Source organism: Mobula birostris, chromosome 1 (assembly GCF_030028105.1).
Source record: "Mobula birostris isolate sMobBir1 chromosome 1, sMobBir1.hap1, whole genome shotgun sequence".
NCBI lineage: Eukaryota > Metazoa > Chordata > Chondrichthyes > Myliobatiformes > Myliobatidae > Mobula > Mobula birostris.
The window spans coordinates 67,168,322-67,182,731 of NC_092370.1; the positions used below are offsets into that span (position 1 = coordinate 67,168,322).

The 14,410-nt window shown below is 41.2% G+C and overlaps 1 protein-coding gene across 2 annotated transcripts in view; it reads left to right on the plus strand.

The window, feature by feature from the left end:
• Positions 1–14,410, plus strand: part of LOC140196759 (NEDD4-like E3 ubiquitin-protein ligase WWP1) — a 157,378-nt gene that overhangs the window by 80,474 nt on the left and 62,494 nt on the right. For both annotated transcript variants that reach the window (XM_072256491.1, XM_072256501.1), the window contains one exon: positions 7,923–8,343. In XM_072256491.1, coding sequence (XP_072112592.1) covers positions 7,923–8,343 — 421 coding nt within the window. The remainder of the gene's footprint in view (positions 1–7,922; positions 8,344–14,410) is intronic.

Genomic DNA, 14,410 nt, shown 5'->3' on the forward strand with positions numbered 1-14,410 from the left:
CCTGTGACGAAGCCATGATGACTATTCCTAAACATATTATGCCTCTCCAAATGTTCATAAATCCTGTCTCTCAAGACCTTTTCCATCAACTAACCAACCACTGAAGTAAGACTCATTGTTCTATAATTTCCTGGGCTATCTCTACTCCCGTTCTTAAATAAGGGAACAACATCTGCATATTGTATTGTACATTATACAAGGATGCTAATGACTTTATTCGAATGAGTTTAAATTCTCTGGAGCTTAAAAGAAGGAAATATGATTTCACTGAAGTGCACTGTTCTTCATGAGTTTCCCAAGGTAGATGCTGGGAGGTTGCTTTCCCTACATCGCAGTTTCAGGATAAAAGGTTTCACCTGCAGTGGCTCTTGCTAGGATCAGTGGCTGGTATTTGTTACGGAGTTACAATTAGAATGTCTTTATTCACAGAGCACAAGGGCCAGAAATTCAGTATTTGCTTAGTAAGATGTTAGATTACTTACAGGGCTTACTGTTGGAGCCTTTGAAAATAATGTTCTAGCTTTCTTAAGGTTTAATTGGTGGAAATTGGGGCTCAACTAATGTTGAGGTAAGCGCCTAAAGAAATGCTCAGCCATGCAGCTCATGGTTGAACTTGGTTTAACTCCTTTAATACCTTTAATGGCCACAATCAGTCTGTCTCAGTTTTAATTAAATTCTAACTTAGCATCCACCTCCTTCTGGCCTCAAGAATTCCAAAGGTTCACTTCCTTCCATTGATTCCCCTCCCCCTCCAGATTTTACCTTCTGAGTAAAGAAAATTTCTTCATTTTATGCTTAAAAAGCTGGCTTTTTATCCCAAGTCTAGAATTTGTTTTGCTACACATTTCAACTGGATGAAGCAGTCTTGTAGAATGCACCTCATCAAGACATTGAAAATTTCAATGGAATCACATTTTAGAGTCACAATGTCACAGACAGAACAGGCCCTCTGTCCATCTAAGTCCATGACAAAGCCATTTAAACTGCCTTCTCCCATCGACCTGCATCAGGACCGTAGAGCCCTTCATATCCCTACTATCCATGTACTGTACGTATCTAGACTTCTCTGAAATGTTGAAATCAAGCTTACATGTACCACTTATGCTGGTAGCTCATTCCACAATCTCACAACCTTCTAAGTAAAGAAGTTTCCCCCATATTCCCCTTAAACTTTTTTACGTTTCACTCTTAACCCCTGGTTGTAGTCCCACACAACATCAGTGGAAAGGCCTGCTTGTATTTACCCTATTTATACCTCTCATAATTTTGTATACTTCTATCAAATCTCCTCTCAATCATCTATGGTCTAAAGAATACAGTGCTAACCTATTCAATCTTTCCTTAAAACTCTGGTCTTCCAGACCCAGCAACATCCTTGTAAATTTTCTCTGCACTCTTTCAACCTTGCTTACATCTTTCCTTTAGTTGGGTGGCCAAAACTGCACACAATATCCAAATTAGGCCTCGCCAACTTCACATACTACTTCAACATAACATCCCATCTTCTGTACTCAATACATTGATTTATGAGGACCAATGCGCCTGGTTTTCTTTATGACCTATCTACCTTTGATGCCGCTATGAACGAATTATGTAACTATATTCCCAGATTCCTTTGTTCTACCGTACTCCTTAGTGCCCTACTGTTCCCTGTGTAAATCCATCCTGATTAGTCCTACTAAAGTGCAAAGTTTGCACTTGTCTGCATTAAATTCCATTTGCTATTTTTCAACCCATTTTTTCTGCTGATACAGATCTCTCTGCAATCCATGATAAACATCCTAATTGTCCACTACACTCCCAATCTTAGTGTCATTTGCATATTTGCTGATCCAGTTTACCACATTATCATCCAGATCATTCATATAGTTGACAAACAACCTAGCATCGATCCCTGCGGCACACCACTAGTCACAGGCCTCCAGTTATAGAGGCAACCCTCTACTACCATTCTCTATTACCACTCTCTGGCTTCTCCCACAAAGCTAATGTCCAATCCAATTTATTATCCTGAATGCCAAGTGACTGAACCTGCTTGACCAGTCTCCCATGTGGGACCTTGTCAAATGACTTACTAAAGTCCATGTAGACAACATCCGCTGTCTTGCCTTCATCCACTTTCCTGGTAACTTCCTCCATAAGGTTAGTTAGGCATGACCTAGCATGCACAAAGCTAGGCTGACTATCTTTAATCAGTCTATGTTTATCCCAATATGTATATATCTGGTCCCTTAGAATACCTTCCAATAACTTTCCCACAACTGATGTCAGACTAAGTGGCCCATAATTTCGTGGTTTCTCTTTAGAGGCTTTTTTAAACCGCAGAACAACATTGGCTCTCTCCCAGTCTTCTGGTACCTCTCCTGTTGCTCAGGATGTTTTAAGTATGTCTGCTCGGGCCCCAGCAACTTCTGCACATACCCTTAATCTCTAGCATACATAAACATATTCTACTGAATAGCAAATCAGGACCTTTTTAAGAATTTAGTTATGAGATGTGGCCTTTTATTTACAGTAATGATGAAGGAGTGATAATTTATTCCCAACTTAATGTTTTATGTGACTTGGAAAAGGAACTGGCACTTGAAGGTGTTCCTGTTATTCTTAACCTTCTCAGCAGTGGAGTTTGTGTGTTTGGAAGGTATCATCAAAGTGGTTTAAGCAAGTACGTGGTACATGGAGCTTAGAAAAATAGAGGGCTTTGGGTAACCTTAGGTAGTTTCTAAAGTAAGCACATGTTTGGCACAGCATTTTGGGCGGAAGGGTCCGTATTGTGCTATAGGTTTTCTATTTCTATGTTCAAGTAACAGAATGCATTTTGGAGATGACGTTCACTGTAGCCACAATAAATCGGTGGGCTCCTAAATTACTTTATGGTATAGGAGAGTCTATGCCCATTTGCAGAGCAATCCCATCTCCAGACAAATTTTCCTGTTACTTATTGACCCCACATTTCCATTAACTCCCCTTAGAAATTTATGTATATTAAAAATAATGAGGGTTAACTGGTCCTTGTGGGGCACTGTTGGTCATAGGCATTCAATTGCAAAAACAATTCTATAATATTGCCTTCTATTTTGCAAAGCCAGTTTTAGATCCATTTTGCCAACTTGCCCTGGATCCCATGGGTCCCTACCCTTTTGAATTAGTCACCTTGTGAAGGGCTTTACTAAATTGTATATAAATCACACCTACTTCCTGTGTTTATTAATCCATTTTGTTGCCTTTCAAATAATGCAGTCAAACTGATCAGGCAGGATCTGTCCTTGACAAGCGATGTTGGGAGTATCTGATTATTCTCTGCCTTTCCAAGTGATTATTAATCCTGTCCATTAAAGTTTTTTTTTCTCTTTCACCTTCCCTCCACTCACAATCTTATAGTTACCAAGCTTTACCCCATGTTGACTCTCTTGAAAAGGGGGGTTATGTTTCAAATAAGGTGACTGGAGGACAGCAAATGATAAAAATCTCATTCAGAGCTCCAGCAATCTCTTCCCTTGTTTTCTGCAGGAGATTAGCATAAATCCTGCTCGGTTTTGGAGATTTACCTACTTTAAACCTGCCAAGTCATCATGTACTTCCTCTTATGCTCTAGACATGCACTAGAGTTTTATCCTCCCCTTCACAGAATTTTCCAACGATGAAGTCTGTGTCCTTTATGAAAACTGTTGAAAATTAGTCGTTCTGAATATACCTGTATCTTCAGACTCCACACACAGATTGCTTCACTTGTCTGTAATGGGCCATAGTTTTACTCTTTATTAGTCTAATGCCTTTAATATATGTGTAGAACACGGGTTTTCCTTAATCATACCGACCAATGTTTTTTCTTGTCACCCTTTGCCTCTCTAATATCCTTTTTGTGTGCATCCCTACAGTTTTTATACTCTCAAAGGCTTCCTCAGCAAGAATTTCCAATGACTATCATATGTTTCATTTGTACTCTTTATTCAACTCTCAATATCCTTGGCATTCATGGTTCCATCTAGTTGTTATCCCTGTCTTTTATCCTTACAGGAAGATGTTGGCCTTAAATTCTTACTATTTCTCCATTCAGTGCAGTTGTAGACATGCAAGTGGATGCTCCCATTCTACCTTTGCCAGGTTCTCCCATATGTTAATGAAATTATGCTGATTTAAGATCTTGATATAGTTTCATCCCTATCATTTTCCATAACTACTTTAAAATATCTGAGTTGCCTCCAGATTGTTCCCCTATTGTCACCTCCTCCACTTGACATTTAGCTCCCCAATAATGTACTGATGTCTGATCTCAATCCATTTGGCCACACTTAAGGAGTCTTCTCTGATACCCTTCCTTAAAATTGGAGTAATGTAACTTTTGACTAACAGCAGTACCTCCTGTCTTCCTCTCACAGCTAACTCCCCCAACATGAAAATTCTATTGAATTGATTTGAATTAACTTTATTACTTACATCCTTCATGCACATGAGGAATAAAAATCTTTACGTTACATCTCCGTCTAAATGTGCAATGTGCAATTATAGTAATTTATAATAATTATGTACAACAGGATAGTCTGTATAACAAAGAAATACAGTTGCGTCAGCATGAATTAAGCAGGCTGATGGCCTGGTGGAAGAAGCTCTCCCGGAGCCTGTGGTTCTGGCTATTATGCTGTGGTAACGTTTCCTAGATGGTAGCAGCTGGAACAGTTTGTAGTTGTGGTGATTCGGGTCTCCAGTGATCCTTTGGGCCCTTTTTATACACCTGTCTTTGTAAATGTCCTGAATAGTGGGAAGTTCACATCTACAGATGCACTGGGCTGTCCGCACAACTCTCTGCAGAGTCCTGTGATTGAGGGAAGTACAGTTCCCATACCAGGCAGTGATGCTGCCAGTCAGGATGCTCCCAATTATGCCCCTTTAGAAAGTTCTTAGAATTTGGGGGGCCATACCAAACTTTTTCAACTGTCTGAAGTGAAAGAGGCACTGTTGTGCCTTTTTCACCACACAGCCGGTATGTACAGACCACGTGAGATCCTCAGTGATGTTTATGCCGAGGACTTTAAAGCTGTTTACTCTCTCAACCCCAGATCCATTGATATCAATAGGTGTGAGCCTGTCTCCATTCTTCCTGTAGTCCACAACCAGCTCCTTTGTTTTTGCAATGTTGAGGGAGAGGTTGTTTCCTTGACACCATTGTGTCAGGATGAAGACTTCCTCTCTGTAGGCCGCCTCATTATTATTTGAGATTAGGCAAATTAGTATAGTGTCATCAGCAAATGTAATTAGCTGATTGGAGCTGTGGGTGGCGACACAGTCATGGGTATACAGAGAGTAGAGGAGGGGCCTTAGTACACAGCTTTGAGGGGTATTTGTGTTGAGAGTCAGAGGGGCAGAGGTGAGGATACCCACTCTTACCACCTGCTGGCGATGTGGCAGGAAGTGCAGGATCCAACTACACAAGGCAGGGTGAAGGTTGAGGTCTCTGAGATTCTTGTTGAGCTTGGGGGTAATTATGGTGTTGAATGCTGAACTGTAGTCTAAGAACAGCATTCTCACATAAGCATCCCTCTTCTCCAGATGTGTAAGGACAGTGTGTCGAGCTGTGACTGTTGTGTTGGTAGATGAATTGCAGGGGGTCCAGTGTTGGTGGCAGCATACTGCAGATACATGTATGTGAAGAGCAAGAGGATAAGATACGAGAGAATAGGACCAATCAAGTGTGACAGTGGAAAAGTGTGTATGGACTGGAGGAGATAGCTGAGGTACTTAATGAATACTTTGCTTCAGTATTCACTATGATAAAGAATCTTGGCGATTGTAGGGATGACTTACAGCAGATTGAAAAGCTTGAGCATATAGGAATTAAGAAAGAGGATGTGCTGGAACTTTTGGGAAGCATCAAGTTGGTTAAGTTTCCGCTACTGGACGAGATGTACCCCAGGCTACTGTGGGAGGCAAGGGAGGAGATTGCTGAGCCTCTGGCAATGATGTTTGCATCATCAATGGGGACGGAGGAGGTTCTGGAGGATTGGAGGGTTGCAGATGTTGTTCCCTTATTCAGGAAAGGTTGTAGAGATAGCACAGGAAATTAAGACCAGTGAGTCTTACTTCAGTGGTCAGTAAATTATTGGAAAAGACCGAGGGGCAGGATTTATGAACATTTTAAGAGGTATCATATGATTAGGAATAGTCAGCATGGCTTTGTCAAAGGCAGGTTGTGCCTTACGAGCCTGATTGAATTTTTTGAGGATGTAGCTAAACATATTGATGAAGGTAGACCGGTATATGTAGTGTATATGGATTTCAGCAAGGCATCTGATAAGGTACCCCATGCAAGGCTTATTGAGAAAGTAAGGAGGCATGGGATCCAAAGGGACCTTGCTTTGTGAATCCAGAATTGGCTTGCCCACAGAAGGCAAAGAGTGGTTGTAGACTGGTCATATTCTGCGTGGAGGTCGGTGACCAGCGGTGTGCCTCAGGGATCTGTTCTGGGACCCTGTCTCTTCATGATTTTTATAAATGACCTGGATGAGGAAGTGGAGGGATGGGTTAGTAAATTTGCTGATGACACAAGGGTTGGGGGTGTTGTAGATAGTGTGGAGGGCTGTCAGAGGTTACAGTGGAACATCAATAGGATGCAAAACTGGGCTGAGAAATGACAGATGGAGTTCAACCCAGATAAGTGTGAAGTGGTTCATTTTGGTAGGTCAAATATGATGGCAGAATATAGTATTAATGGTAAGACTTACCAATATGGAGGATCAGAGGGATCTTGGGGTCTGAGTCCATAGGACACTCAAAGCTGCTGCACAGGTAGACTTTGTGGTTAAGAAGGCATACAGTGCATTGGCCTTCATCAACTGTGGGATTGAGTTTAAGAGCCGAGAGGTAATGTTACAGCTATATAGGATCCTGGTCAGACCCCACTTGGAGTTCTGTGCTCAGTTCTGGTTACCTCACTATGAGAAGGATGTGGAAACTATAGAAATGGTGCAGAGGAGATTTACAAGGATGTGCCTGGATTGGGGAGCATGCCTTACGAGAATAGGTTGAATGAACTCGGCCTTTTCTCCTTGGAGCGACGGAGGATGAGAGGTGACCTGACAGAGGTGTATAAGATGATGAGAGGCATTGATCATGTAGATAGTCAGAGGCTTTTTCCCAGGGCTGAAATGACTCTCACGAGAGGGCATAGTTCTAAGGTGCTTGGAAGTAGGTATAGAGGAGATGTTGGGGTAAGTTTTTTACGCAGAGAGTGGTGAGAGCATGGAATGGGCTGCCAGCGACGGTGGTGGACACAGATACGATAGGGTCTTTTAAGAGACTCCTGGATAGGTACATGGAACTTAGAAAAATACAGAGCTATGGGTAACCCTGGGTAATTTCTAAAGTAAGTACATGTTCGGCACAGCATTGTGGGCCGAAAGGCCTGTATTATGCTGTAGTTTACTGCGTTTCTAAGTTATAGCACTGAAACTGAACATCTTTGGGGATTTGGGAGAAAACCTGAAAGATTGGAATGCATCCATGTGGTCACAGGGAAAATCTGCATGCTGCACACAGACAGTCCAGTGTCCTTTGCCACCTCAAATGATGTCTCAAGCTGCTGAGTTTATTAAGCATTGCTGAAAATGAAATTTGTGCCTGATTATATAAGTATACAGAAAAATGTGTTTGTTTTGTACTTTGGAGCCTGTAAAGTAAATATTTGTTAAGAAAGAACTAGGTGGCTACAAAATACTCTGTCAAAAATAATTCTAAGCGACATAATGAACTGTAAGCTTGCCCATTTAATAAGAAAAATTTTTAAAATGCTGAACAGAAACAGCTTTAGTGCTAGTAATGTACAGCAGATTCTAACACAACTTAAAGTTTCAATATGCCGCAATTATTTCAGGATTATGCATGTGTCATTGTTTAATTTGTAAATATTTTTGCTAATTTTCTTTCAGTAAATGGAGAAGCAGTATCATCATCACGACCGCTAACGCCTCCATCAGCATCATCCTCATCTTCACCAGCAATAACAGCAACTGTGACTGCTGGCAGTGGAGTTATTACAGAATCCACAGAGACTTCAACCCCCATTGTTTGCACTACTACAACTATTACTACTACTAGTACAACTTTACCTTCTATGTCTGCAGCGAGCTCAACAGAAGCAACCACAGCTGCTGTAGGCATTAACACAACTTCATCACCGAGTACGTCCATTGGTGCAGCTGCTGATGTTCCTTCAGCAGCCACAGACACTGCAGCCAGAAGCAATACAGGAGTAGACAGTGGAAAACCTAGACACACAACTTCAAACACATCTACAGGGCCTGTAAGACAACAGCCAAACAGCATTAACATAGAACCACTGCCAGCTGGGTATGTACAAGAACATGCATCAACTTCGTGTATTAGCACTAGGAGTGTAGTTGTAGGAGCAATATGGAAAAAATCTTCTAAATGTTATATCTTGCCATGTAAATTTGATTTGACCCTTTTCAATTATTTATTGCTTTAAAAAGTGCCCTTCATATTATTAAAAATAATGGGTGTAATGAACAAACCTATACAGAAAAAAATGCATATCTACAGATAACATGAAATTGCTCTTTTTAGGAATAATTTTTTTCCAATTTTACAATGGGTACAGATTGCCTATAACCTTTGCAGCATGATTTTTGCCCCAAGCATTGCTTTTCAGTTTTGATTTTCTCTGATTTTCCGCCTCTATCTTTTCCATTCCTCCTTTAGAGTGATGATTCCTGTCAGAATATGTTTTGAATCTGAAGACTGAATACTCAGTATTCATTGTTTCCAGCTATTTGCACTTCCCATCAAATGGTACACCCTATCCTTGTTATATGCGAGGGATACTTTCCTCGAAGTTGACGCATTATGTGAAATCGATGCGTTCCAGAGGGCTTCCTAAATATGTTTTATCTGTAATTTATTCACATTTTTATACCAATACGACACAAAAGCTGTACTACAAGACAACATTTGTATTATATTTAATCAATTTAAGGTAATATTCAATGTAATAAATCATAGGAAAACATCCTCTGGTGTACAGTACTCACCAACAGTGGCAGGGGTGTGTGCTTCAGGAGATGAGTGGCTGTTGTGGTGTCGGGCAGCTTTACATGGATAAGGTTGTGATCGTCAGGATAATATCAAGCACAGCAAGGGGTGAAGGAAGACTCACAGAGCTCTTAGAACTGCCGGCAGCAGAAGGTTACAGCAATTTGCATAAAGTGGTGAGGGTTGTTTGCTTGGCAGCATTTTGTTTTTCAGCATAAATTTGCTTGTAGGGAAGAAGGGTTGACAGCAGGGAAATGCTGACTCCGTTCTAAACTTGGGTCCATGTCCATCGCCATTTGTGCCAAGTGTTCCGAATGCCACCATTCCCTCATCGTTGGTAAACTCCCGAGATTTTCAAAATTGTCTGTTGCTTGCAGCATCTGAGAGAGGGTTCGCCGTAAAAAAAAAACGTACGCCTTCAATGTGGATGACAACAGTCGAGTGGTTAAATCAGCGATGTTGTGTTAGGTGGCGGGAAACACACTGTTATGTTAGGATGAATGCTGTCCAAATGTTTAGGATGGGCTGGCGCATTGTCAAGCAACAAAAGAACTTTAAAGGCAAGGTTCTGTTCCCAACAGTAGCATCCCAGAGCTGTGTTACCTTCAGCTGATGCCACGCTGTTTATAATTTCCAACTTTTTTTCAAGTATTAAAGCAGTTCTCTGCCGCTCGACTGACGGCTCAAGACATGACATCGGACGCTTAGGAGGCACAATTAAATATTTCAAGCACAAAGTCACTGCACCGTAGGTAAAACCAACAAAAGTTTAAGATCGCGCATCCACACCTTGCCAAAACCAATGCGAGAGTGGCGGCAGAGATACTGTGAGGCGTGCGCACCTGACATATATTGGCGGGAAAGTGGTGCTTCTCATCCCAACAGTGAGACTGTGAGGTGCACGCACGTGACTTGTATTGGCAGGAAAGCAGTGCTCCTCGCATAACTGTGAATTTTGGACACATATAACGCGACTTTGGTAGAAATAGGTTCCTCGCATAACTGTGAATCCGCATAGTCTGAAGATGCATATAACGAGGATAGGGTGTAATTCAAATTTAGAAGCTCTGTAATGAAGAATGTGAAATACAGCTTGATTGAATTAGATAAGCTCAAAAAATGCAAAAAATTAAAAGTGAAATCTTCTGAGTGTGCAGCCTATTCACATGGTAGGTTGTTTGCTAAACTTAAAGCTTTATGAAATTGTTTTCAATTAAATGATATAATCACAATATATTTACAGTAATTTATGCAACTCCATTGAAGTCTGATACATTTTGACTACCTTTTACTGTTTACAACAATACTATATGTTATTTATACATGGACTACTTTAATTATTTTCCAAAGTACCTATCTCCTCCCATAATAGAAACCGGTGGGATACTTTAATGTGTTGAAGGCAGTGAATAAATGTAGGGCAATTGTACTTCTAATGTTAAATCAAAGATCAGTGTTTAAAATTGTGAATTTGACCTCGTGTCCTTGATCTTAATTTTATGGTTATTGAATAATGGCCACATAGCATGTTCAGAGAATAGGGATGAAATTAAAGTAAATTAATTTCTTTCATCTTTAATGTAGTAAAATGTGTCAACAAATTTAATTGGAATATTTCCATACATAAGCTGGCAACAAGCTTGTGAAGCGTTATTAGGAAAGATGGTTCAGCAGACTTTTTTAAACATCGATGGAGAAAATTGAGTTGGGATGATTGAGTTGTTTGGTGATGGAATTCTGGAACTGAGAACCTGGAAGCCAAAAACAGACCTCCCAAATACAGAACAATTAAATTTGGGGAAATTTGAAAAACCATAATTGGAGTTGCATAGATATTCTAGGTGGTTGTAGGGCTGCAGGAGATGAGAGACATGGAAAAGGACATGATCAAGAAAGAACTTATGGAAACAATTGATGAGGAATTTAAGATCAAGTGGCTGTTTGACTGGAAACTGTTATAGCTTATTTGTGGATAAACAGCAAGCTAGGGCATAAGAAACATGCATTATGGTTTCATCAACAGTTGATCTGAAAAGCTGGGAATGGGCTGTTTCAAAAACAGAAAAAAGACCATAAGACAAAGGAGCAGAAGTAGGCCATTCGGCCCATCGAGTCTGCTCCGCCATTTTATCATGAGCTGATCCATTTTATCCTATTTAGTCCCACTGCCCCACCTTCTCACCATAACCTTTGACGCCCTGGCTACTCAGATACCTATCAATCTCTGCCTTAAATACACCCAATGACATGGCCTCCACTGCTGCCCGTGGCAACAAATTCCATAGATTCACCACCCTCTGACTAAAAAAATTTCTTTGCATTTCTGTTCTGAAAGGGCGCCCTTCAATCCTGAAGTCATGCCCTCTCGTACTAGACTCCCCCATCATGGGAAACAACTTTGCCACATCCACTCTGTCCATGCCTTTTAACATTCGAAATGTTTCTATGAGGTCCCCTCATTCTTCTAAACTCCAAGGAATACAGTCCAGGAGCGGACAAACGTTCCTCATATGTTAACCCTCTCATTCCCGGAATCATTCTAGTGAATCTTCTCTGTACCCTCTCCAACATCAGCACATCCTTTCTTAAATAAGGAGACCAAAACTGCCCACAGTACTCCAAGTGAGGTCTCACCAGCGCCTTATAGAGCCTCAACATCACATCCCTGCTCCTATACTCTATTCCTCTAGAAATGAATGCCAACATTGCATTCGCCTTCTTCACTACCGACTCAACCTGGAGGTTAACTTTAAGGGAATCCTGTATGAGGACTCCCAAGTCCCATTGCATCTCAGAACTTTGAATTCTTTCCCTATTTAAATAATAGTCTGCCCGTTTATTTTTTCTGCCAAAGTGCATAACCATACACTTTCCAACATTGTACTTCATTTGCCACTTCTCTGCCCATTCTTCCAATCTATCCAAGTCTCTCTGAAGACATTCCGTTTCGTCAGCACTACCGGCCCCTCCACCTATCTTCGTATCGTCAGCAAACTTAGCCACAAAGCCATCTATTCCATAATCCAAATCGTTGATGTACAATGTAAAAAGAAGCGGCCCCAACACTGATCCCTGTGGAACACCACTGGTAACCGGCAGCCAACCAGAATCGGATCCCTTTATTCCCACTCTCTGTTTTCTGCCAATCAGTCAATGCTCTATCCACATATGTAACTTTCCCATAATTCCATGGGCTCTTATCTTGTTAAGCAGCCTCATGTGTGGCACCTTGTCAAAGGCCTTCTGAAAATCCAAATATACAACATCCACTGCATCTCCCTTGTCTAGCCTACTGGTAATTTCCTCAAAAAATTGTAATAGGTTTGTCAGGCAGGATTTTCCTTTAAGGAATCCATGCTGAGTTCTGCCTATCTTGTCATGTGCCTCCAGGTACTCTGTAACCTCATCCTTGACAATCGACTCCGACAACTTCCCAACCACCGACGTCAAGCTAACAGGTCTATAATTTCCTTTTTGCTTCCTTGCCCCCTTCTTAAATAGCGGAGTGACATTTGCAATCTTCCAGTCTTCCGGAACCATGCCAGAATCTATCGACTTTTGAAAGATCACCGCTAATGCCTCCGCAATCTCCACAGCTACTTCCTTCAGAACACGAGGGTGCATTCCATCTGGTCCAGGAGATTTATCTACCTTTAGACTATTCAGCTTCCTGAGTACTTTCTCTGTCGTAATTGTAACTGCGCACACTTCTCTTCCCTGCCACCCTTGAGTGTCCGGTATCCTGCTGTCTTCCTCAGTGAAGACTGATGCAAAATACTTGTTCAGTTCCTCTGCCATCTCCTCATCTCCCATTACAATTTCTCCAGTATCATTTTCTATCGGTCCTGTATCTACTCTCAGCTGTCTTTTACTCTTTATATACTTGAAAAAGCTTTTAGTAGCCTCTTTGATATTATTTGCTAGTTTCCTTTCATAGTTAATCTTTTCTCCCTTAATGACCTTCTTGGTTTCCTTTTATGAGGTTTTAAAGACTTCCCAATCCTCTGTCTTCCCACTAATTTTTGCTTCCTTGTATGCCCTCTCCTTAGCTTTAACTTTGGCTTTGACTTCTCTTGTCAACCACGGTTGCATCCGTTTTCCACTCGAAAATTTCTTCTTTTTTGGAATATACCTGTCTTGCACATTCCTCATTTCTTGCATAAACTCCAGCCACTGCTGCTCTGCCGTCTTTCCGGCCAGTGTCTCTTTCCAGTCAACTTTGGCCAGTTCCTCTCTCATGCCACTGTAGTTTCCTTTACTCCACTGAAACACCGACACATCAGATTTCGGCTTCTCTTTTTCAAATTTCACAGTGAACTCAATCATGTTATGATCACTGCCTCCTAAGGGTTCCTTCACCTCGATCTCTCTAATCACCTCTGGTTCATTACACAATACCCAATCCAGTACAGCCGATCCCCTAGTGGGCTCAACAACAAGCTGTTCTAAAAAGCCATCTCGCAGACATTCTACAAATTCTCTCTCTTGAGATGCAGTGCTGACCTGATTTTCCCAATCTACTCGCATGTTAAAATCCCCCACAATTATCATAACACTGCCCTTCTGACAAGCCTTTTCTATTTCCAGTTGTAATTTGTAGTCCACATCCCCGCAGCTGTTTGGAGGCCTATAAATAACTGCCATCAGGGTCCTTTTACCCCTGCTATTCCTTAGTTCAACCCGTAAAGATTCTGCACCTTCCGATCCTATATCACCTCTTTCTAATGATTTAATATCATTTCTTACCAATAAAGCCACGCCTCCCCCTCTGCCTACCTTCCTATCCTTCCGATACACCGTGTATCTTTGGACGTTCAGCTCCCAGAGACACGCATCCTTTAGCCGGGTTTCAGTGATGGCCACAATATCATACCTGTCAATCTGTAGCTGTACAACAAGATCATCCACCTTATTTCTTATGCTGCGTGCATTTAAGTACAACAGCTTAAGACCAGTATTTGATACTTTTTGCTTTGATTTCACTGCAACTTTATTGCACTGCAACTCATCCCAATGGCTACACAAAAAATGCTGGTTGCACTTAACAAGTTAAACAACATCCGTATCTTTGTTCCAGGAAATGGAGGAGATAGCGATGATGGATTCTGGGAGAATGGACTTGTGATAAATAGCATTATAGGGTTAAAAGTGTAGTTTTAAATAAGCCAAGAGAGTTATTTTTCAGTAGGTGGATAAAGAAAGAATATAAAATTTTAAGGGAATATTGGGTGTGGGTTACGTGACCAACATTTACCTTGTGTATGTTGATGAATGCAGCAAGATGTAGGGCCAAGAGATTAAATGTGAAATGAGTTGGGAGAGTTTGTACAGAGGATGGGGTGAAGAAATGAAAGGAGGAAATTGC